At 44.5% G+C, this 26,045-nt stretch overlaps 1 protein-coding gene across 1 annotated transcript; it reads right to left on the bottom strand.

Annotated features, from left to right (window-relative positions):
• Nucleotides 1–749: 749 nt before the first annotated feature.
• gjd1a (gap junction protein delta 1a) lies at nt 750–12,540 on the bottom strand. The gene is made up of 2 exons (XM_029120762.2): nt 11,134–12,540; nt 750–1,762 (listed from the first exon to the last, which is right to left on the bottom strand). Exons 1-2 carry the CDS (start codon nt 11,208–11,210, stop codon nt 907–909), a joined length of 933 nt encoding a protein of 310 aa, XP_028976595.2. The 5' UTR covers nt 11,211–12,540; the 3' UTR covers nt 750–906.
• Between the last annotated feature and the right edge of the window lie 13,505 nt (nt 12,541–26,045).

Genomic DNA, 26,045 nt, shown 5'->3' with positions numbered 1-26,045 from the left:
TCCCTCATCCTGACATGCCTCATCCTGCCATGCCTCATCCTGCCGTCCCTCATCCTGACATGCCTCATCCTGCCATGCCTCATACGGGGAAAGCTGGCTTTATGCTATTATTATTATTACGTTTATCTATTTACAATAAATTGGAAAATATGGCACCAAATTTAGAAGTACAACTTGTGGGTTACACTATAAAATGTCCTGTGAGTAAATACTTCAATTCCCAGTATCATGGGGAAAACAAGGGCTTGTTGGTATGCAATTAATACCTTTAGTGCTTTATAGTTTTTGCTAAGAAATAGTTTTAGTATTGATAAAATTTAACATTTTCTTATGGGGGTACAGATGACCAAGGAATGCTTAAAGAGGCATCTCCTTGGATTCTTGTTACAGTAAAGCAAGCAGGGATGAAAACCAATGGAAACTCAGCAACTCAAATTCACCCGTCATCTCTGCTTCAAATCTGCAGAGTAAGGGGTGTACGCACTACCTTGTCTCCGGCACACATACTGAAAAGAAATGAAGGGACTACTGCTGACCTCTTGCAAAGCCAAAGGAGAATATATTTTAGGTTAGATTTATTTCTTGATTAGAACTATCCTCATTTAATATTCTTCCAGTAATTACGCTGAAATCTTCTTCTAATACAGTGTGTTCTCCTGGAAGACACCTTGGATCATGAGCACAACTCCCACAAAAGTTCAAACATAACTTCAGTTACTGCACCACAACTGCCCTTCAGATACTTTCTGTTCCTCGTTGAGTCCTAAAAGCGTTTGTCTCTGGTATGGCCGTGTCAAGTCCTTGGGTCAGAGTTCCCCACAGGGTACGTGGGCAGGGCCGTGGGTCCATCCTCCCCAGAGACCGCCTGGTCCTGAGGGAAGGGACCCTGATGTGGGGGAGCCTCGGTCAGACGTAGGCTGACTCACTGGACTGGGTCCTGCCGAGGTTAGGGGCCTGGGACAGATGTGACACGTCCTTCTTACGCACCTCACAGATGGACTTCTTGCGGGCCTGAACCCCCCTGACGGCTGTCTTGATCTTCCTCCAACCCAGGTGGTTGAGCTCAGCCAGGTTGAGCAGGACACAGATGCCACTCACGGCGAACATGAAGACCAGGAACACGGTCTTCTCCGTCGGACGCGACACGTAGCACTCCACCTCCTTCACGCAGGGGTAACGGTCACATTCAAACATCCCCGGCACATTGAAGCCGTACAAGAAGTACTGGCCGGCCAGAAACCCGATCTCCAGCACGTTACGGAACACAACCTGGATGACGTAAAAGCGAGAGATGCCCTCCTGCCGTCGCACCTTTGCACTCTTGGCCTGTGTGAGCCCCCGGGCCACGTTGGGGATCTCCTTGACCTCCAGATCCTGGTCCTCCTTGCCGCTGTCGGGGTTCTGTACCAGGATGCCGTTGATGTTGCGCAGCTTGCGGGCGTGGTGATCGCTTGCGCGACTGTGGTGACTCGCGTGGCCGTGGTCTATGTAGGGGTGCAGGATGGAGTAGTTGCGGTCGCGCTGCTTGGCGGACTGGTGCACAGAGTAGGTGATGAAGCACAGGCTGGGCGTGCACACCAGGATGATCTGGAAGACCCAGAAGCGGATGTGGGATATGGGGAAGGCCTTGTCATAGCAGGCCTGGTTGCAGCCCGGCTGCATGGTGTTGCAGATGAACATTATCTGCTCGTCCTCGTAGACCTTTTCACCCACTATGCCTACTATCAATATACGGAAGATCACCACCACTGTCAGCAGGATCCTGGGGAGAGAGAGAGAGGGAGGGAGGGAGGGAGGCAGGGAGGGAGGCAGGGAGGGAGGGAGGCAGGGAGGGAGGGAGGGAGGGAGGCAGGGAGGGAGGCAGGGAGGGAGGGAGGCAGGGAGGGAGGCAGGGAGGGAGGGAGAAAGTATTCTAGTTAAGAAGAGAGTAAAATGTCCTTGGAAGTGTAACACGGGAAGTCAATGAAGACAAAAGCAGATCTCAGACGAAGGACAGTGTTTCATCAGCTGTGTTGTAGTAGTCTCTGTGTGTGTGTGTGTGTGTGTGTGTTTGTGCACGCCTCAGCTGCGGCAGTGTGTCATGGAGGGGTGGAGTCGTTGTGCTCTAAATAGCATGTGAACACTATGCATGAGGGGGTTCAGATGGAAGAGGAGATGGAGGGGATTTCACACTCATCAGCACTCCAGGACTGAATGACAACGACACAGAAACTATTCAGACTTCCACAACAAATATGTGTCTGCATGGATGCGTGTGTGTTTGTATATGTGTGTGTGTGTGTGTTACCATTAGATTTATGATACCAAGGATGAAGGTAGGAGAACAGAGCGACTCTCAGTCAATGCTGGTGATAAGGAACATATAGGTGCATGAATATCCATCTTGCTGCTGGCTTGTCCTCCACCTCCTGTCTCCTATCCAGCCTGCATCTCCATTCATGTTTCAAAAGCAGACAGGGAATAGATGAGCTCTCTCCCTCTCAGTTGTGCTGCCTAATCCTACTCCTCGACTTCTCCATGTCTACTAAACACACACAGACACGTTTGTTTTTCTATCCTTGTGGGAACCAAAAACCAAAAAAGTCTCCTAGCTCTAATCCTAACCCAAACTGTAATCCTAATCCTTTAAGATTACCCTAATCTGAATTTAACATAAATTACCTAAACTTTATGCATAAAGTTAACCAGCGATAACATCTAACACCAAAATGAATCCATAATTCCTAAAGCTAAAAGTAAACCCAACACTATACCCAGTTGTAAGTTTCACCCAAAACTTAACCCCTCAACCAAAAATAACTTTCTAGTGGGGACAGGCCAGAAAAAATGTGTGGACAAATTTCAGGTTTTACTATCTTTATAGGGACATCTGGAACTCGCATCTTCACAAAACCCGGCTCTCACCCAGCTCACACACACACACACACACACACCGCTGCCCTAAAGCAATGTCCCAGCCCTCATGCTTTGTCTTGTTTCATGTGGTTATTATTCAGCAGATATTATTGACCAAGTGTTCTATGAGACAAGGATTGTGTGTCCTTAGTTTGGACCACTAGCCCGTCAGGTCATGGATCAGACCCTCCATTGAAGCCCTTATCATAGGCAGCTACCAATGGCTGCTCTATTATCAACGGTAACACCGCTGAACACATTTCACTTGTCATCTGTCCCTCCTCCATCTCTCCCTAATTACCTCTCTCTCTTTGTCCATTTCTCTCTCCTCCATCATCTCTCCCTCCATGTCTCACCTCTCCCTCCATGTCTCACCTCTCCCTCCATGTCTCACCTCTCCCTCCATGTCTCACCTCTCCCTCCATGTCTCACCTCTCCCTCCATGTCTCACCTCTCCCTCCATGTCTCACCTCTCCCTCCATGTCTCACCTCTCCCTCCACCTCTCCTCTCTCTACCATTTTTTTTCACAGCGCAGTGTCAAAGGAAACCCTGGTGTGTCTTTAAAATTAGCCCAGCCTCCCCCCACACCCACTCTCCATGGCCAGTTACCACAGCAACCACCTACTGAACCAGTCTGAGCAGTGGCTCAGAGCGAGAGGAGAGAGAGGTGGGACAGAGAGAGGACGATGGAGGGGTAGAAAAGAGAGGAGGAAAAGGAGAGAGATGGAGGAATATGGGAGAGAAGAGAACAGAGCGAGGTGTGGAGGGACAGAGAGAGTGATGGGGGGAGAGAGGAGAAAAGGGGATGAGAAAGATAGAAGAACGACTAAGGAATGAGAGGAATAACAGTTGTGTCCAAGAAGAGACAGAAACCTTATGCATATACACAGAGACAGACAGACAGTGAAACAAACATGCAGAGGGGATGAGAGGTGATTAAACACATTTTTAGAAGGGCGGAAAGGCTGACAGACAAGCAGACAGGCAGACTGACATACAGACAGGCAGACACACAGACAAGCAGACAGGCAGGCAGGCAGACAGACAGGCAGGGCAGACAGGGTATAGCAGGAGTTTCTACAGTCCCTTAAATAGAGCCACATGCAGCAGGACGTCTGACAGCACCTGGTTCTCACATCCCTGTGATTGTGTGTGTTCTGTGGTGGAGTGTGTGTTCGTCTGCTGGCATGCGTGTGTGTGCCATGTATATCTCTTGTTTGTGTAAGAAGTTGTGTGCGTCTGGCTTCTGTGCTTGGAGCAGCTGTGGGTGTGTATGCTACACTGCCTCTCAGTGTGTTGGAGAATAGAACAGAAGAGATCTGTTTGTGCCTTTGGTGTTTCAGGTTAAAGGCCATGTATAAGCACGTTGCCACACACATTTATCTCCTTCATTACATGGAAATAATCAAAATACAGGCACCAAAAACACTCATTGATGGTTTGACTGGGCCTTAATGTTATAGTATTGATGTTTCTCCAAAGCAAGGCATTGGACAGACACTTTAAGTTGATAAGCAGTTTGTGTCCTTTTCCCCAAGCCCCTGTAATATCTACAGTATCGCAGGGTCATGACATGTTAGAAAATAGGCTACAGATGGACCTGCTCATTTGCCTGTCAGAGTTTTAAATGGATAATAGGACAAGACAGTCTTCTGTATCTGGTTTCTATGGTGTCTACCTCCTATCCCATAATCAACATGATTGATTGACCTATGTTTTCGTATATTTATTTTGAATAGTAGGAAATACTCTGATGTTCTTCAGTTCACCGGAAAGCCACAGGTCATAAGATTTCCCTCTCACCCATCAGTGTTTCCCTCTCACCCATCAGTGTTACCCTCTCACCCATCAGTGTTTCCCTCTCCCCATCAGTCTTTCCCTCTCACCCATCAGTGTTACCCTCTCACCCATCAGTGTTTCCCTCTCCCCATCAGTCTTTCCCTCTCCCCATCAGTGTTTGCAGACTTCACAGTGCTGCTGTGCCTGCAATTTCTGACTGGGGATCTGTGATGCTGGTGCATGATGGGAGTCTTACTGCAGTACTCAAATGGTGGTGTTATACCTGTCAGACTGGTGGTGTTATACGAGTCAGACTGGTGGTGTTACACGAGTCAGACTGGTGGTGTTACACGAGTCAGACTGGTGGTGTTATACGAGTCAGACTGGTGGTGTTACACGAGTCAGACTGGTGGTGTTACACGAGTCAGACTGGTGGTGTTATACGAGTCAGACTGGTGGTGTTACACCTGTCAGACTGGTGGTGTTATACCTGTCAGACTGGTGGTGTTATACCTGTCAGACTGGTGGTGTTACACGAGTCAGACTGGTGGTGTTATACGAGTCAGACTGGTGGTGTTATACGAGTCAGACTGGTGGTGTTATACCTGTCAGACTGGTGGTGTTATACCTGTCAGACTGGTGGTGTTACACGAGTCAGACTGGTGGTGTTATACCTGTCAGACTGGTGGTGTTACACGAGTCAGACTGGTGGTGTTATACCTGTCAGACTGGTGGTGTTACACGAGTCAGACTGGTGGTGTTATACGAGTCAGACTGGTGGTGTTATACGAGTCAGACTGGTGGTGTTACACCTGTCAGACTGGTGGTGTTATACCTGTCAGACTGGTGGTGTTATACCTGTCAGACTGGTGGTGTTATACCTGTCAGACTGATGGTGTTATAGCTGTCAGACTGGTGGTGTTATACCTGTCAGACTGGTGGTGTTATACCTGTCAGACTGGTGGTGTTATACCTGTCAGACTGGTGGTGTTACACGAGTCAGACTGGTGGTGTTATACCTGTCAGACTGGTGGTGTTATACCTGTCAGACTGGTGGTGTTACACGAGTCAGACTGGTGGTGTTACACCTGTCAGACTGGTGGTGTTATACCTGTCAGACTGGTGGTGTTATACCTGTCAGACTGGTGGTGTTATACCTGTCAGACTGATGGTGTTATAGCTGTCAGACTGGTGGTGTTATACCTGTCAGACTGGTGGTGTTACACGAGTCAGACTGGTGGTGTTATACCTGTCAGACTGGTGGTGTTATACCTGTCAGACTGGTGGTGTTATACCTGTCAGACTGGTGGTGTTATACTTGTCAGACTGGTGGTGTTATACCTGTCAGACTGGTGGTGTTATACCTGTCAGACTGGTGGTGTTATACCTGTCAGACTGGTGGTGTTATACCTGTCAGACTGGTGGTGTTATACCTGTCAGACTGGTGGTGTTATACATGTCAGACTGGTGGTGTTATACCTGTCAGACTGGTGGTGCTATACGTGATATACCATGTAGATTTGAGATGGTTCTGGATGGTTTTGGAATACAGTTTACTTGTTTGTGTGTGTGTGTGTGTGTGTGGGGGGGGGGGGGGTCATTCTGCTGTAGAGCAGGATAATCAGTATGGAACAGATTGCTGCATTAGCAAAAAGCAGTGGAAGAAGGCCATGTATAAACATCAGTGTTGTTGAGTCTTGCAGAGAGAGAGAGAGGATCCGGGCATTAGAACAAATGAAGGCTAGAAGACCCATGGGCACCTCGCTGCGGAGTTTCCACTGACCACTGCAGATGATCAAAAGCACTTCAGATCAGTAAAAGTTTCTCTTCCTTTTTGGAAGTGCTACAGTCCAGCTCCAAGCGCAGTGCACACAAGGCTGTTGATTCAACCGGCTGAACTGGTTCAGAAGATCACTGATGTGGATCCAGGTGTCACGTCCTCACAGCTCTTCACTATGGGGATCAATGCACAAGCTGCAGGTCCCTCCCTCACAGCACAACTGTCTGCAAAAGGATCCTCAAGCTCACCGGGGATGATCTACAGCATGTCCCAGGACAGAACCCGATTTGGCACAAAACCACTTCAATGTGTTCATAAAGTCAGTGAAGAATTGTCCCTGTGATCACTAATCATTTCTTAATGAGGATACTATATCATATATACACAACGTTGTGGTGATTTATAGCGATGAGAGCAAGTCCAGGTGAACGTACCAGTGAGGAAGGCATGGGGTTTGGTATGTGAACCAACCATCCAACACAGACAGGTCTCGGACTGGGGACACAATTTGCTCATCCAGCTAAAGAACATTTTTGATTGCAGCCCGAGTGGATAATTGATAACTACAGCTAGGCTATGTTTGGTCTGGGATGATGTCATGACCCTAAATGGGACCAGACGCTTGGAGCTCCTAGAATGACAGCCTGTATGGGCGGTATATCCACTGACACTGGACTGAGCCATGTCTACAGTCCAGGCCAAGTGAAGGCTGATGGACTGTGACCTGTGTGTTTCTAGGTTTCTGTCCAGTGTTTCTCCAGCAGTAGCTGGTGTGTTGGCTGGACATACAGGCCATGACTCTCCCAGAGGCTCTCATCCACACAGCTGCTGCTGTTGGCCCCCAGGGGCCACACCGGCCCTGAGCCCAACACCAGATGCACCAGGAACACGGACTCTCTCACACACACACACACGCACACGCACACACACACTCTCATACACACAAACGCACAGACACTCTCATACACACACAGACACACTCTCATTCACACAAACACACTGTTTTGGGCACTGGTTTGATCCTAGTCTATTTAATATTGGTCATTAGGGAACAGAAACACACAGACACACACAGTATATTGAATGCACACAGCAGTTCAGGCCCCATAGTTCAGGGTGCATTTAGCAGTAACACACTACGACCCAGAGGAGGACACAGACAAGTCACAGCTGTACGTTCAGCCACACACACTTGTGCTCTGGTTCTCAACTCCAGGCATCAAGACTTGCGAGGGCTGCTGGTTTCCATTTGAATCCTCCAATCAGGGGACTGACATGGACCTGGGACACCAGAAGAGCAACGGCATTACAGGTCTCCAGGCTGGGAGCTGAGAAGCCCTGTGCTAGCGGACACCCCGTGTGAACATGTTAGTTCATCTGGGACGGACCGTATCGTCTCCATAATAACACACAGCTAATTGCTGATGGCAGCACATAATGAATGAAGCCCTGACCAAGCACACAGATTAGAGCTGAATTACATTGCAACACACTGTAGCTCTCTGCTGATGCATCTCTCTTCATCTCAACTCTCCCTCCCTCCGTTCCCTTTTCTTTCTTTTTCCTCCTCTTTCTTTTTCTCTCCACTCTGTCTCTTTTACTCTCCGTCTCTGCTCTATCCTCTCTTGGTCTTTCTGTCTATCTCTACCCCTTCTCTCCCTCTCAGTTAGAGCTAGTCGGTGACTATTGTCTCCAATAATGGCAACGCTATTCTCCTCAGTAGAATAAGCATGACGCTAATTACACATTACGGCTGTCTTTTCATTGATCAAATCCTGTGTATTTTTGAAATGAAAGTGTTGTGTGTCGGTTTCCTCTGCAGCAGGGTCAGTTAGCGTCTCCAGTGTAATGAGGTATGACACAGAAAACCTGCGCTGCAGATGGAATCTCATTCCTTCCCTCTCATCCCTCTTCTATGTAGTCAGGGTCCAGCCCGTTCCACCATGTCCTTCCATCCACCCGTGTTCATTGTTTCATCTTTTCCTGATCCCCTAGTTCTCCATCGCTCCCCCTCTCTGTTCTCTCACCAGCGTCTCTGGCTCTGACCCCAGTACAGCATTGCAGTGGAGGAGATGATGCATCAACACACTTCCATCCCTTTCACCTGATTTCATACAGGAATCCTCAGGCTTACTTGTCTCCCAGAAAAGCCCATTAAAGCATTGGAAGGGAGATCACATGTGTGTGTCTGTTTATTGTGTGTGTGTGTGTGTGTGTGTGTGTGTGTGATCCACGTCTATGTGTACATATGGGGAAAGATAATAAAATGATTAACTTTTCCTTTTTTTTGCCAGTCCACTTTTGGAAAAAGAATATGTCTGGCTAGGGGTTAGAGTCAAAAGTTACAATTAAGGTTTTTGTTGGTTTAGGCGCTACGGACTAGGATAAGGGTAAGGTTGAGATTAGGGTCAGGGCATAGAGAACATGGATTTCTGTTTATTTGGTTCCCACAAGGACAGAGAAACAAGTGTGTACGTCTGTGTGTCTAAAGCCGATGCAGAGAAACAGAGGTTGTGAAACACAGCTATAGGACAGTTAACACAGATCTACAGAGAGTGTAGATGCTCTCTATCTAAGGCATAAGCCACATTTGTCTACAACAGCCACAACTGTGGTATAGCTGTCTGATCTTCACAGTCTACAACTATTTCAGTAGTCTAATAACCCCCCCCACCCCAAAAACAGGTACCTGGGTATAACATATGCTCCTTCAGGCCCATAGCTGTAGCAGCGATCCGCAGACAGACTCAGAGTCCAACCGCAGAGATATCAGTTACTGCTAATGTCTCCCGGCCAAAGAAACATTCCTAGGGCTAAACAGATTGAACACAGCCCAAACACTAAGAGATCGTTTACAGTCTAGGTTACTGAGGGACAAAATGTCTCCATCATATAGGAGACCGTGATGTGAAGTGGCTATACAGCAGGCATACCCCTTTCACCATTCACATTAGCGCCTCTGTGGTCTGACCTGATCTGCAAAAGGGAAACCAATCAATGCGTTTTACTGCATTCATAATCAGACTACAGAGATGGTGTGAAAAGAAAGACCCAGATTTAGTTTGGGGAGAATTAGTTCAGAAAAATATATCCAATGGTAACAAGTACTACTTGTAGAACCTGTAAAATAAATGAACAACAGCAGTGCGTTAGGGTGAAAGACATGAACAGAAGTTGATGTCAGCGTTAACACAGCTCTCTGTCAGACGTTGCAGACAAATTGAGAGAGTTGTCTCAGCTTCTGAATGATTGGAGATGTTTTTTCCTTCATTGATTCCTCTGATTCATTTATTCCTCCTTTGCACCCGACAGACTATCAATGTCTCCAGCTGGGCTTCATCTGAAGTCAAAGGAGATGTGAGGAAAATGCAGATCCTACCATTCATCAGTTGTACAGCCGCCCGAGATAGGGGGAGACATAGATACATTCTAACCTATCATTTTCTATGTGTAGCTATTCTTACCAGGTTTTAGTGTTTTATGTGGTGTACTTTCTATGTATTTGTCAGAATCTGGGTCTAATCGAGCATCAACCTAGACCATATGATGTCATCTGCATAGGATGTCATGATGACACAATACAAGCCCACTGTTAACCCCTTTTATTGTTTTGAAGACACCATTTTCATCGTGCAAAAAAAATGTAAAAAGTCCAAAGATTACTGTAAACCTCATGAATTATTTAAATAAGCAATACATAAAAAGTAGCTTCCTCCTAACAAACAAAGTTCCAAATCACACAGAAATTAGGGGTGATGGTATTTTCTGCACATGATGGTATGTTGTCTGTATGGAAGAGAAGGTCAGACTTTGCCCTTTCGGGGGACTACCTGGGGCTGAGGTTAATGAGCGCAGCAGTACAGCTGGCTTCGGTACAGACAGAGGTAGATCTTCAGCCAAGCTCACCAGCTCACCCCACAATGACTCAGACAGAACAACGCAGATATCTCCAAGCCAATCCTCCAATCCTTCAGCTGGGTTTCAACTTTTCAGATTTGTCAGAGAGGGAAATCACCCAGAGAGTGATAACAGAGTGCACTTTACCAATTGAAGTAACTGACTGTACATTGTGGTTAATGGGTGGAAAATCACTTTGAATTTAACTAATCAGACAGACAAGAGGCAATGAAAAAGTGAAAAAGAAAATGTGTGCTTGTCCCCATAACATGTCTTATCTGCTAATAAGACTCTTCTCATGCAGAACCATCTGCCACTACACTCCGCTAACCCCCAGAACGCACAGAAACAGCCGCTTTGCTACTCAGCAAGACGCAATCTTTTCTCTACCAAGCTCAGAATCATTTCTGCACTCCTGCTGGAGGCCCATTGCCTCTTACATCGGGACCAGTAGGCGCTGAAATGAACCTAACACCCAGTAAGGCCACCTAATGATCATGCATGATTAATTGATCTTTTTGGGGAGGGTGTGTGGGTGGACGGGGGGTGGGGGGGGGGGGGGCTAGAAGCTATCGCTGAGATCATCCTGGGACGGGAGCAGTCCTCAGAGGCGACACCAGTAAGCTAACACACACGTCCACACCCAGACACCCAGAGACACACACGTCCACACCCAGACACACAGAGACACACACGTCCACACCCAGACACACAGAGACACACAGAGACACACACGGACACTGGCGATGGGTGGCGGGGGGGCGGGTGGGGGGGGCCTTACCTCCCGATCATAGTGGAGTGTTGCTGGACAGCAGCCTCCAACAGCCGCTCCAGGATGGTCCATTCCCCCATGGTCATTGAGAGACAGGTCCAGCCTGCAGAGGAACGGCGTCTCCTCCCGCCCTCCTCCTGGGCTCAGCACTCCTGACGCTCCCCAGGCAGAGGGGGGCTCCCCAGCTTCTCCTGACCTCTCCCGGCTGACCTGTGCGACGACGCGCTGCGGTGGGGTCTGTGTCTTCCCGCGGTCGAGTCCTGCGGTGCTCCTCGCTTCCTGGCAGAGGAGCGGTGCCGTCTGCCTTTCCTCCACCCTCTACCCCTACTCCCTCTCTCCCTCTCTCCCTCTCTCTCTCTCTCTCCCTTCCCCACCCTGTGCAGTGAGGCTTGTCCTTTGCCTGCCGCACCACTCAGATCTACGCTACAGCATATGCTACAGCTCACTGTGTCTGACAGCCATTATCTCTCCCTCTCGTTCCACCTCCAGGAGTCCCCTGGTGCCTCCCATTGCCCTTCCTCCCATCACTGTGGTGCTTGTGTCCTTGCGTTGTGTCCAGTACCTCCCCGAACCCTAACTCCTGAAACCCCTCACACTGCACCCAGGTGATACCTCCTCCGCTCACCTCCACACACACACACACACACACACGCACAAACTCGATGACCGACTGTCACTGCTTGAATCCTCCCAGCATATGCTACGCTAGAAGGCAAAGACAGATTTGCACATGCATCTACTGCCATACATTGTACTGCCTACTGATTTTCATTATCACTGGAAGGCTCCTTCACCCCCCACCAGCCACTATAAGTGTAAAAAACCTTGCAGCGTGCACACACACACGCAAACGCACACGCGCACGCTCACACACACGTGCGCATACACACTCCCTCAGTAATAAATCAGCTCCCTTGCTGCATTCGCTGAGACAGACCTGCTGTCCTCTACGGTCCCTCTGGCTAATTCCAGCGGAGTCGTCCGTCTGGAGTCATGTCTGCCGCAGAGAGCGGGGACGAGTGGCTCTCCCTCTGTTAAACCTGTCTCTGGGCTCCATCATCTGGCTCCTCTCTTCTCTCCCTCGCTCTTTCTCGCTCTCATCGCTCCATCCTTCCCCCTTCCTCTGTGTGCGCTGAGCTCAGTCTCACGGTGTGTGTCATTGCCCCCTTCAGACCTCTCTTTCTCTCTCGCTTTCGCTCTCTCCCCTCCCTCTTTCCTTCGCTGGTCAATGTGCTTGGATTGCCTCCCCGTTCACTGGTTCACTTTTGCTTGTAAGAATGCTTCTGCTGTCCCCTGTGTTCTGTCCTCCTGCAGTGAGGGATTCTGTCACCACCCCTCCTTTTCTCTCTCCTGCCCTTCTTTTTTCTTTTGTGCAAACCTCTGTCTCAGTGTTGGCGGTCTCATCAGCCACATGGTCTCTGTCTCAGTGTTGGCGGTCTCATCAGCCACATGGTCTCTGTCTCAGTGTTGGCGGTCTCATCAGCCACATGGTCTCTGTCTCAGTGTTGGCGGTCTCATCATCCACATGGTCTCTGTCTCAGTGTTGGCGGTCTCATCAGCCACATGGTCTCTGTCTCAGTGTTGGCGGTCTCATCAGCCACATGGTCTCTGTCTCAGTGTTGGCGGTCTCATCAGCCACATGGTCTCTGTCTCAGTGTTGGCGGTCTCATCAGCCACATGGTCTCTGTCTCAGTGTTGGCGGTCTCATCAGCCACATGGTCTCTGTCTCAGTGTTGGCGGTCTCATCAGCCACATGGTCTCTGTCTCAGTGTTGGCGGTCTCATCAGCCACATGGTCTCTGTCTCAGTGTTGGCGGTCTCATCAGCCACATGGTCTCTGTCTCAGTGTTGGCGGTCTCATCAGCCACATGGTCTCTGTCTCAGTGTTGGCGGTCTCATCAGCCACATGGTCTCTGTCTCAGTGTTGGCGGTCTCATCAGCCACATGGTCTCTGTCTCAGTGTTGGCGGTCTCATCAGCCACATGGTCTCTGTCTCAGTGTTGGCGGTCTCATCAGCCACATGGTCTCTGTCTCAGTGTTGGCGGTCTCATCAGCCACATGGTCTCTGTCTCAGTGTTGGCGGTCTCATCAGCCACATGGTCTCTGTCTCAGTGTTGGCGGTCTCATCAGCCACATGGTCTCTGTCTCAGTGTTGGCGGTCTCATCAGCCACATGGTCTCTGTCTCAGTGTTGGCGGTCTCATCAGCCACATGGTCTCTGTCTCCGGTTTTTACGTCATCCAGTGTGTGGCTGTGGAAAGGATTACAGCAGAGCATCATGGCTCTGCTCCTCCTCTCCTAGTGTATTCATTCAGGATCACAGCTTACCTATCCCTCTCTGCCACCAACTCATCACCCCCCCCCACACACACACACACACAAACACACACACACACCCAGAGAGATGAGCACATCTCTATTGTACATAGCCACACAATTGCTCAGCCACACCTGTACATCCCTTCAAGGGGAAGAAAGGCAGCCTGATGTGTGGTGTCTTAGGGCTGAACAACAAGGTGAGGGGGTGTGTGGGGGGGGGGTGATGACCAGTGTGTAGGACTTGTGAGGTCATTGTAATAGTGCATGCAGAGTTATTCCCTGTCACTGTCTAACACCATCCACAGCTTCAGCAGCCAATCAGGTGACAGGGAGCAGGTTTCCACCACAAACCTTACACAGCAACCTCTGCAGTGAATCAATGATTGATTTATCTAGCTCCCTGTGTGTGTGTCTGTGTGTGTCTGTGTGTGTGGGTGTCTGTGTGTGTGTGTGTGTGTGTGTGTCTGTGTCTGTGTGTCTGTGTCTGTGTGTGTGTGTCTGTGTGTGCGTGTGTGTGAATGTGTGTGTGTGTGTGTGTGTGTGTGTGTATGTGTGTGTGAATGTGTGTGTGTGTGTGTGTGTGTGAATGTGTGAATGTGTGTGTGTGTGTGGTGTGTAGAGGGAAGTAGAGGGAGTGTGGTGATTGTTCGGCATCTTGGGCAAGGGGTCTCATCTTCATAAAGGACACATAATAGTGTATGATAGTAGCCTGGGTTAGTGACAGAGGATCTGGAGACCGATTGTAAGCAGGCTGGGTTTAAAGCTGAGTTTAAAGCTCTATGGTAAAAGAGAAAAAGAGACGCAGGTGTGTCATCATTGACCTAGAACAGACAGCTTAAACACAGGCACACAAAGGCACAATATAACACACATGCTTACATGAAGAATATACAGTGGAATGCACCCAGCCACCCACACCCAAACACATTGCTATTTATACATCCCTGACCTTGGGTGTCCTTACAGGAGGTAAACATCAATGGTCTTAAAACCATTAGCAGGAGAAGGATATAATGGTTAGTTCTTAATCGATATTCCACCTAAATGTATGCTGGATTTAAATTTACTTTCATTCTTTTTGTCAAAGGAAATGTTGATATTGCTATTCCCCTTACATTGTTACTTCTCATTTAGTGCGTAAAGCATGAATGTTGAGGATTAATGATGGTGAAATGAGATCAGTTATTTAATAATCCAAAGTGTTTATTGTCAAGGGGGAATAATCCAGCTGCCCCTACAGTAGACTCAGAATACCTGAAAGTAGAACAGTACAGGCATCACTAACCCAAAGAACAATACCACTGTAGTTTATGATGTATACTATGTAGATGATATGGTATAACTGAATACATTATGATATATACTGTGTAGATGATACTGTAAAATTATAATACATTATGATATATACAATATAGATAAGTTATAAGTGATAAAGCATTACAATAGTTACTATGAAGATGAAACTGTGTAGGTGATAACACATTATGATAGATACCATGTGTGAATCTTTATTTTCCTTTATTATTCCTCTCAGATCTTCTCCTGCAACCAATGTTTTGAGAATATGTGGGGAGGACTGGACAAGAGGAAGCAAGAAAGTGTGTTTTCAAAAGTTATCCACATAGAATTGACCTATCACATAAGATTGAATATATAGAAAAACAATAAAAAAGGAACTGATAAATCATTTTTCCTATTTGATAGAACAGATGAAGAAACTGAGACATCTAAAAAGCACATTTCCATTCCTGCACAGACCTTAAACTGAACAAGTGATTCAGGTAATGGATCTGTCCATTTCTTAAAGATCAGTGAACATGAAAGGAAGGATCCTAGGAAGGGTTACAAAGCCATTTCCAAGCAATGTGATGGATCATCAGCAAATGGAGAAAATTCCAGAACACTTCAGCTCAAGAATTTAGCTGTAAATTCAGCTCAATAGCTAACCGAAACATGAGAGGTTAGGAAGAGGCCTCTGCTCTTGAACAGGAATATCAAGACACCACTGAGATTTACTAGAAAATACCTCTGTAAAGACCCAAACTACTAGAACAATGGGCTCTGGAGAGATGAATTAAAGGTGGAGTTCTTTCGCTGCAATGTCAGGCTGTTTTAACCAGAAGAACCTCGTACCAAATGGAAAGCATGAAGGCAGTGGCATGGATTGGGGATGAGTTGCTGCCTCAGGGCCTGGGCATCTTGCCATCATTGAATTCCATGAATTCAAACATTAATGTCATATTGTACCAGAGACTTCTTAGGGAAATGTGTGGCCATCTGTGTGGCCAGCTGAAGCTGAACCAAACATAGATTTTGCAACAGGACAATGACCCAAAACACACAAGCAAATCTACAACAGAATGGCTTAAAAACAAGAAACGGAGGACTATGGAATGGCTAAGACAAACCCCAGGACTCAGTTGTTCAAAAAAGGTTACCAAATCCGGATTACCTGTGCTCTAAATGGGACTACATATCACAATTTAGGCTACTATCAGTGTAAAGAACCGCAGGTAGAATAGCCAGTGTGAGGTCACTTCAAGTGTTGTGGGGAGAACAGTGGGGAGAACAAGTATTTGATACACTGCCGATTTTGCAGGTTTTCCTACTTAGAAAGCATGTAGAGGTCTGTAATTTTTATCATAGGTACTCAACAACTGTGAGTGACGGAATCTAAAACAAAAATCCAGATAATCACATTGTATGATTTTTAAATAATGAATTTGCATTTTATTGCATGACATAAGAATTTGATCACCTACCAACCAGTAAGAATTCCGGCTCTCACAGACCTGTTCGTTTTTATTTAAGAAGCCCTCCTGTTCATTACCTGTATTAACTGCACCTGTTTGAACTTGTTACCTGTATAAAAGACACCTGTCCACACACTCAATCAAACAGACACCAACCTCTCCACAATAGCCAAGACCAGAGAGCTGTGTAAGGACATCAGGGACACAATTGTAGACCTGCACAAGTTTGGGATTAAAATCCTGCAACGCACGCAAGGTCCCCCTGCTCAAGCCAGCGAATGTCCAGGCCCGTCTGAAATTTGCTAATGACCATCTGGATGATCCAGAGGAGGAATGGGAGAAGGTCATGTGGTTTCATGAGACAAAAATAGAGCTTTTTGGTCTAAACTCCACTCGCCGTGTTTGGAGCAAGAAGAAGGATGAGTAACACCATCTCAACTGTGAAGCATGGAGGTGGAAACATCATTCTTTGGGGATGCTTTTCTGCAAAGGGGACAGGACGACTGAACCGTATTGAGGGGAGGATGGATGGGGCCATGTATCGCGAGATCTTGGCCAACAACCTCCTTCCCTCAGTAAGAGCATTGAAGATGGGTCGTGGCTGGGTCTTCCAGCATGACAACAACCAGAAACACACAGCCAGGGCAACTAAGGAGTGGCTCCGTAAGAAATCCCAATAGTTAAAAGAATAAGGAACGCTCAAAGTTCTTCATTTGTAGAGATACTAGCTTTTTAGAGCCTTGCTTTTAGAGGGCAGATATCGAATCTGGCTTAGGTTTGCTGTTTTGGGTAAGAGTGATCTGTTCCTCGGCCAGATTAATCTGTACTTCTGCCCTTTTGTTTCTCATTTAAGAAGTGACTTCTAGGCATCATCATATCTGTTTGTCGAAGAACGCTTCCAGACTCTTTTCTGAGCTCCTGTTGCAGTAACTACAGGCTTTACCAGTAAGGATCCACAGACATTCTCAGTGACTGGTTGATCTCTGATGATTGTGTCATAGTAATTAATATGCAGTGATAAATGACAGTTAAAATTAAATATATTATTTTAGTTTGACATTGACAACTGTTTGGGGGATTATTTTATGGGGACAAAATAATCTATTTCACTTTAAAGTTCTGAAAGGCTTAATAGGTAGCCTAATATCTACTTTATCATTGTAACAAATCAAGTGCAAAATATGAATAAATGTATGTACTGTATACTACATGATGTTGAATTATCTTACAAATGTTAAAGTTTTATTACATTTTGTTCCTGAAATCCAACATGAATCCATCCTTCTGCTGGTATCAGGATAATCCAGATTTCATGGATCAAAGATATCCCAATCCTACAGAAATGTTTTGAACAACACATACTGAAGGTTAGATCCAGATCAGGACCAAAATTGGATTACTTGATCATATCCGATTTCAGAATCCTTTTTTTTCTTTTAGATTTTTCTTTTATTTTCAAGAATTGATCCAATCTGAAAGCTGAAATCCGCTCAAATTACTTCTGATCGACTGGGCCCAGACCTCAGTTCAATCAAATGCTGTGGGAGGACTAAAGCAGTTAATGCATGCAAGAAGCACAGCAAACATGACAAATTTGAAGCAGGACTGTACTGAATAATGGGCTAAAATTCCTCTGGCAGACAGTTACAAAAAATGGCTACATAATATAATTTCAGCCAAATTGGGCAAATCCAGCTATTGAAGCTAGGGGTGTACTTATTTTTTCTTAACTAGGAAATTGCATTTCTATTGATTTATGATGAATAATTGATGGCAAAATATAAACTTTCAGTGTAATTGGTTAAATTAAGTTACCTTTATCCGTCAATTGTGTTGAAGTGAAGATTACATATCCATGTGTCCAAATATAAATCTTAACAGGGGGTATACATCCTTTCTCACAAGTGTATATTTTAGGAGCAACCCACTACATTACATAGTCTTTTTGATACTGATTTTCCATGTTCAGTAGTTCACCAGAATGTTCAAACTTTACAAAAAAGTTGAAAAGGAAAGTTTTGAGTGAGGAACAGAAGCATTCAATTTTCAAAATTAATAGACCACTGAAAATTGAATGCTTCTGTTCCTCACTCAAAACTTTCCTTTTTCAACTTTTTTGGAAAGAAAAGAAAAAGGTGCAGTGGTCTCTTAATTTTTTCCGGAGCTGTATATGTGTGCAGCCATATCTGAAGATGAGGTGGTAGGAAATCAGCCCCTTCTTGTGTCATACAATGGGGCCGCCCAGCTCATTGACTTCCTCAGTGAAATAGTGAGGGATAATGTTAGGTTTCACCATTCAGAGATGATTCAGGAATGGTTATGGGGCAACACCCGAATCCTGGCCCTAGACCTGCCCCATAATCTCCTTTTTATTATGGAGGAGGAATTTCATTATGACCACCATCGCCATGAGCATGTCACTCTCATTCAGCCCATGGATAAGCCATATCATGTTATCACTGATGACCACTGTCCAGTTTGAATTTGCCATGCCAAAAGAGGTTTTGGAAGATGTGTTCTCTCCTTAAACTGCTTCTTGTCTAAAATAAATCATATGGTATAGATTGTAATATATTTTGACAGATGCTAGATGATACAGTATAGGTGATAATACATTATGATGGATACTATGTACACTCACAGGCCACTTCATTAGGAACACCTTGCTAGTATCTGATTGGACCCCCTTTTGCCTTAATTCTTCGGGATATAGATTCAACAAGGTGCTGGAAACATTCCTCAGAGATGACATTAAAGCATCACCAGTTGCTGCAGATTTGTCAGCTGCACGTCCATGATGCGAATATCCCATTCCACCACATCCCAAAGTGCTCTGTTGGATTGAAATCTAGTGAGTGTAGAAGCCATTTGAGTTCAGTGAGCTCAATGTCATGTTCAAGAAACCAGTTTGATATGATGTGAGCTTTGTAACATGGCACATTATCCTGCTGGAAGTAACCATTAGATGGGTACACTGCGATCATAAAGGGATGGACATGGTCAGCAACAATACTCAGGTAGGCTGTGGAACTTGATCAACGCTCAGTTGGTACTAAACAGCCCAAAGTGCATCAAGAAAGATTCAGAGATGCTGTTCTGCATACCGTGGTTGTAATGAGTGGTTCTTTGAGTTACTGTTGCCTTTCTACTGTACCAGCTCGAACCAATCTGACCATTTGCCTCCAACATCAGCCATCAACAGCATTTTCGTCCAGAGAACTGCCGCACACTGGATATTTTCTCTTTTTCTGACCGTTCTCTGTAAAACCTAGAGATGGTTGTGTGGGAACATCCAAGTAGATCAGCACTTTTTTAAATACTCAAACCAACCCACCTGGCACCAACAACCATACCAAGTTCAAAGTCACTTAAATCACCTTTGCATTACGAGCAGTTGAAAAGGTGTACCTAATGAACTGGCCTGTGTGTTTAAATTATACCTTATAGGTCATAACATCACATTTATTTTATTAAGCCCTTTTTACATCAGTAGTTGTCACAAAGTGCTTTTACAGATACCCAACCTGCCCTGACCTGGAATCATGGCTCTTGATTTCTTTAAATCCCGTTTTGCTCAAAACCTTCATTATAATAGTAATGAGCTATAAACCCACCAGACCAATGGCAACTAAATGACTTAAGGAGTGATTTTCTGTTCTTGGTCAGCCTATGTTGAATATAATAAATGGCTCCCTATCCCCTGTATGTGCACCAAACTCACTAAGGGTGGCAGATGTAAAGCCTCTTCTAAAACAAGCCTCTTCTTCAGGGTGGTCACGGTTGGTGGGTGTCCCTTTGGTTGATGCCTGGCAATGTGGGTGGATTGATTTCCAGCCTGTTGGGCCCTGTCTGAGGCCTCCCCTGGGTAGGGCCACAGTGTCGCCAAACCCCCCCGTCTCAGTTCCAAGGTCTTACGTTCTCCTTCCCCACTAAGTTCTCCTTCTCCACTATAAATCGTTGTTGATATGAGGAATGCATTTTCTGAACTTTCTCGCGTCTCCTCCCGTTTTAAACTTTAGGAGGACATGAAGTCCTGGTCCACAACTGCGGAGTACCTGGTTTTGGGGGCCCGTTGCTTTCCATCTGGTCATACTTCTGACCTAGTCTAAATTTAAATAGACTCTGGATTTAGCCCAGATACATTTATTAATTATTCCAATTGGACTGTTAATATCTCAATCGGCACAGCCAGAAGAGGACTGCTCACCCCTCTGAGCCTGGGTCCTCTCTAGGTTTCTTCCTAAAATTCGGCCTTCTTAGGGAGTTTTTCCTAGCCACTGAAATTCAACACTACTGTTGTTTGCTCCTTAGGGTTTAAGGCCTGGGTGTCTCTGTAAAAGCACTGTTGTAAAAAGGGCTTTATAAATACATTTGATTGATTGATTGATTCTGGATATATTAAACAATTAACAGCCCATATCCAACCACTCTTCAACACAAATTATATTTACGTAATGCTCCAGTCCGGTTTCAGACCCCAACATAACACAAACTGCACTCATGAAGGTGGCACATTACCTTTTAATAACATCAGACAAAGGTTCACAGTGTCATTTTTATGTGAAAAATGTGTGGGGCACAAACCATTTCAAAATGTAGGATACATACCAGTAAAGCAACAAAACTCCCTCTTGCTACTCAACAAACAGCGTGGCTCTACAAAACACTTTTAATGACAGAGCGGCTTGCTTCCACCAGGTGTTGCAGTACATACACTGGATAGAGAGAGAGAGCTGCAGAAAGGCTCGGACCCAGAGTTTTTTTGACAGGCTGTATGCCTCACTTCCTGGTTGTGTGTGTGTATGTCCTCCATACACAGGAGCAGCGCAGCGCAGCTTTCCCAAACTGCATTGACAGTTCTACTATTAAAGTTCCATCGTACAGCGGGTGTCCTTGGAATGCGTCTCTGTGTTGCCTCAGCAAGTGCCGCAACACGTTTTAGAACGCCAGAGAAAAAGGTGGCAAAAGCAGTTAAATCAGCAAAAAACACCTTCAGGACGCTCATGCTTGCTTTTTAGCGTCTGTACCCCTCAGACGTTTACACTCATTACAGCTGCACCATCATAAGTCTGATCGATCAGCTTTTCTCCCAGCTTCAGTGGTTGCAGCACACCCTTGATGCTATTAAAGAGACCGAGTCCAGTTTTATATTTGACTTCCACAAACTCCAAAAACCTCTCTGTCACTGTATTGTCAGGCAACATGTATCGCAACACAACCACCATTTGTGATTTACAGGAGACATCAGTTGTCTCATCAGCCTGTATCGCAACAAATGATGTCTCGTCCACTTGCTTGAACTGTAAACCCGAATGCATTTCTTACTCAAATGTTTCTACTAAGGGTAACTCAAAGTTATCGAGAAATGTTCCCAATTACTTAAAATGTTTATGTTATACTGAATTTTACAAAAAAAAAAAAGAAGAATTATGAAAATGTTCCCAGCATGCTCTGCTTGATATCTTGGAATTGTTTTATTATCCTTTTTTTGCATGGACATTGAATGATTGATTCATCTTAGCTACAAAAACATCAAACACATACATTTGTCTAAAGTAATCCAATCATTTAGTCAAACATATACTTTGCACCCACTACTGAAATTATTGTAACAATTATATAAAAAATATTCCTGTCAAAACATTTCAAAAGATTTAAAAAGGAATTTTGCATTCCTTTGCAAGCTAGTGCGTTGTGGGTAGCTTTGCAGAAGTCTGGTTAAGTTCCCAGGTTTTCCAGAAATATCAGTGGAAGCAGTTTTTTCAAGTTTCTTTAACCAGGGCTTTCCACACAGTGTATTTTGAAATGACATTAGAAATGCATTATCCATGAGCTATGTGCATTTCAAAATAAGGATTTATGGGTTATGTTAGGTATTCATGGTTGACTATTTCATAACGGTCAATAAAGTGAACATATTAACAAATACAATCATGGGTGGTAACTCTAGAATTCACTTGAAAGGGCTATGCATATTGGGAAATAATTGTTTTCTATATATTTATGTACAGTAAACCTGAAATATTTTTTATAAAATCTTGACTAAGTTCCAATAAATTTTAATTCTTAAGTAATGACTTACTTAACAAAATTAAGTTAGTTGACTTAAATATTTTTATGTAATCAGTTTCCACAGAGGTTTTGAATATTATGAACTTATTAGGTTTTACAGTGTGTACACTTGTGCTGGATGTCCCTTTGAAAATGGGCTGAGCGTCATAGTGCCTCTGAAGTCTCGAATCGCCCTTACCACATAGTCTTGAAAATGCATCTGAATATTCCAGGATTCAGGGTGTCCACCAACTCGTCGTGCCTCCGCAGTGCGGTTTCACATTTTCCACACAGTTTAATACATGTTATGATCCGACTGAGAACATACCTGTTTTCCTCCACCTGTTTGTTATGCTGCTCAATGGAGCGCCTGTATGCATTGTCAACTTGGGCTGCGACATTTACCCTTCCAAGTAAGCCCAACTACACAGTATTGTCCAAATGACTCCTGCTGCTCTCATGTTTTGCAATCCTCTCAGAAAGATGTTTCTAATCATTGTAACCCGTCCTCGACCAAGTACCATCTCCACTAAATAACAGATATGGAAAACAGAAGAGTGTCTTCTTTTGTAAGCTAACCACTTTTTCTTCAAAAACCACTCCATGTTAAACCCACGGTTACTTTTACCAGCAGTTTGAGTGATGACAATATCCCTTGGCTGATGGGCACCAAGTCGCTTTACTTCAAGTTTCTCCTCCAAATTAAGGATTTCAAACCGGTGCTCGAGTATGAAATCCACTTTATTCATTTTCTCAAGTTATCCGGCGTATGTGAAGATAACAAGCTAGCTAAGACAGTCTACCCTCCTTGCTCTTCTTGTCGACTAATGTTGGCGCCAGACAGACAAACAGCCAATCAGGTCTGAAATACGAAATCAAATTCAAATTTGTGTGATCTACATTGATCACACTAACATTCTGAGCATGCGTGTTAATATTTTACCACATACAATGTATATTGCATTGTGAGAGAGGGGCTAGCCCCACATTCACGCTTAGCCTATGGCTTACCACTGCAAACTCGAATCGGCAGAACGCAGTCTGAAGGACCAATGAACATGAAATAAAATCCTAACACAAATGATATGCAATTTAGGAAGATGCTATATTCATAGATAATAAATTAGTAAGTAATCTTCGAGAAATAAAAATAACATAATTTTGTTGCAATTCTTTCTGTTCACAACAGGCGGCATTGTGCCGCACCTGCCCCTAATGGTAACATAATCTGATTAATTTACAATTACTCGAAAAGGGTATTGTACAACATTGTTGTATATAAAAATGTATACATCTGTAGCTTTTCGCACATTAACTAAATCTGCAGTAGTCTGATGATTTGCTCCACAACCAACATTGTCAAAATGTTGCAGAAACCCCCGCCACGGGAATGCACGGTTGCAATCGTGAACACCCGCATAGAAACAAGATTTACCCACGCTAACGTAACCTGCAATTATTATGGCCACCAGTGATAGATTTTCAAAACGCAAATGAAAGAAATAAACAGTGATTATAAACCTGCACTCTTAGCTTAAAGTAAATGACGTCAGCAGCCAATGACAACCAATGAACACAATTTTCTGAGATGCAAAGCCAGCAGAATCACATGGCCTACATGTATTGACAGAGTTGATTTGGCCACATCAAATGCAAACAATCATATTTTGGCAGGGCGCTTCCCAACACACCTTTTCTCCTCAAATGCCGTGGTAAATTCTCAAGATGAATTTTTTTTTTATATTGAAGGCAGCACCACATTACAGCTATCTAACAAAAAGTTGCCTAATCTATTAAACAATTCCTGTAAAAGTTATTCAGTGCAACTCTTCCTAGCTGTGTTTGGTGCATTTGACAAATAAACCTCGAAACTTGAAAAATATATAATACCAGGTAGGCCTATTGCCTATCATTGTTCTGAGAATTATGCGTCGAGTAGATAACTAAATAACATTTTATTTGACTTGGCTAATATTATCAAAGATATACTCTGTTTTTACAAGCCATCCAACCAACCAAAACCAAAGAAACTTTAACTAGCGCTTCCTTCATCACTAAACTGGTTATGCACTTCCACCTTTGCGCACATGATGATCACACACAACTGAGGTGCACAATTCATATTTTGGTTCAAATACCAATGTTTTTATAACATTAAATAAGAAACTCAAACATACAAAGTGTCATAATTATTTCGTGCATCTATTATTTTTTCAATTGAAGTAATCTAAAAGTAATATTTTTTTTTCAAAAGTATCTGTAATCCAATTACAAAAATGTTTTGGTAACAAAACGGATTACAGTTACATTTTGTTTTGTAATGTAACTGATTACTTGTAATCCTTTACTCCCCAACTCTGTTAATGGATTGCACCTCCATCACTTGTTACCCTCGTTGCCATGGTCTCTAACATTCTATAGACTTTAGTGGAGACAATATTGTGATAATCATCATATAATTCGTTCTTTGTCACCTGGCAGGGTTGTCCTAAAGTAGCAAAGTCTGTCAAGAGTAAGTACCAATGCTAACACGTTAGCTAGCTAAAATTATTTAGCCTAAATGTTCATCAGCTTCTATTGAGGAGGCATTGAGTAGAATCAACCTAAAAATAATGTTCAAAACAGTAATGTGCAATCAAAGAATACTGAAAGGCTCGTTTACATAATCTAATATATTATCACCTACACTGTATCATAGTTTCTATCTTAATATCTGGACAACCCCCCAAAAAATTTGATGATCTTCCAGGCTGCCTCCACCAACTCAAGGATGACAGAGTAAATACATATGTTATCAATCTATTCTAGGATCTAAACATAACCCTGTGTAATACCCTAGATAAAGTTGCACCACAAAAACCGAAATACGCAACGAGGAACTTGCTCCATGGTACACAGAGAAAACAAGAGCAAACAAGAAAAAAAGGCCAAAATACTGAAGAAAATATTTTGACTAGCCTAGAAAGTACACATTTTTCCAACCTGATTGAAACAAACACAATTAATCCCAAATGTATTTTTGATACAGTTGCAAAGGTAACGAATAAGCCACATTCAACATGTGAAGCCTGAGGAACACCAAAACCCATGTTTGATTCGTCAGAGGACAGGCCGTTCACACATACAAATTGATTTCTTTCTGATAAATAGGATTTAAACATGACAAGAGCATGTTCGCGTAGCCCAACATTGGTTTCCAATCTCTCCAAAAGAAAGGAATAATCAGGGGTGTCCAAGGCAGAATTAAGACCATGAAGCAATACGACGGATGCTGAACCTTCAGGGGCGACTGGTCATTAGTTATTTCTGTTGTCAACAGAAAGAACTGCAACAAAATTATGTTATTTTTATTTCTCAAAGATTACTTCCTTTAATTTATTATCTATGAATATAGCATCTTCCTGAATTGCATATCATTTGTGTTAGGATTTTATTTCATGTTCAGGTCCCTGCCTTGCTGTTTCAGACTGCATTCGGCCCATTCGAGTTTGCAGTAGTAGGCCATAGGCTACGCGTGAATGTGGGGCTAGCCCCTTTCTGCAGCTGCTGGAATTTTTTGATGCATCTGGGAGTGCGCTCAGCCGTTTCACGAAGATTGTCCAGAATATGCAAAAGCAAACTGATGAATGTGACGCCACCGTTCACGATGGAACAGACGTTCCAGGCCAATGAGTAACCAACACAGCGCCGGTGTTGGAGGCATGCGACACAGTCATCTCCCAGGTGGAGCAGAGGTTTTCACAAAGTGACCACCTGATCGCTGCCAAGCTGGTTGACAGCTCACTCTGCCCACAATTTGT

Source organism: Esox lucius, chromosome 7 (assembly GCF_011004845.1).
Source record: "Esox lucius isolate fEsoLuc1 chromosome 7, fEsoLuc1.pri, whole genome shotgun sequence".
Classification (NCBI taxonomy): domain Eukaryota; kingdom Metazoa; phylum Chordata; class Actinopteri; order Esociformes; family Esocidae; genus Esox; species Esox lucius.
This window is presented reverse-complemented; position numbering and strand designations above follow the sequence as displayed.

Coding starts and splice junctions, on each gene's coding strand:
- gjd1a (XM_029120762.2), bottom strand. CDS start 11,210: ATGACCATGGGGGAATGGACCATCCTGGAGCGGCTGTTGGAGGCTGCT. Junction 1,763..11,133: donor CACTCCACTATGATCGGGAG/GTAAGGCCCCCC, acceptor CTCTCTCCCCAG/GATCCTGCTGACAGTGGTGG.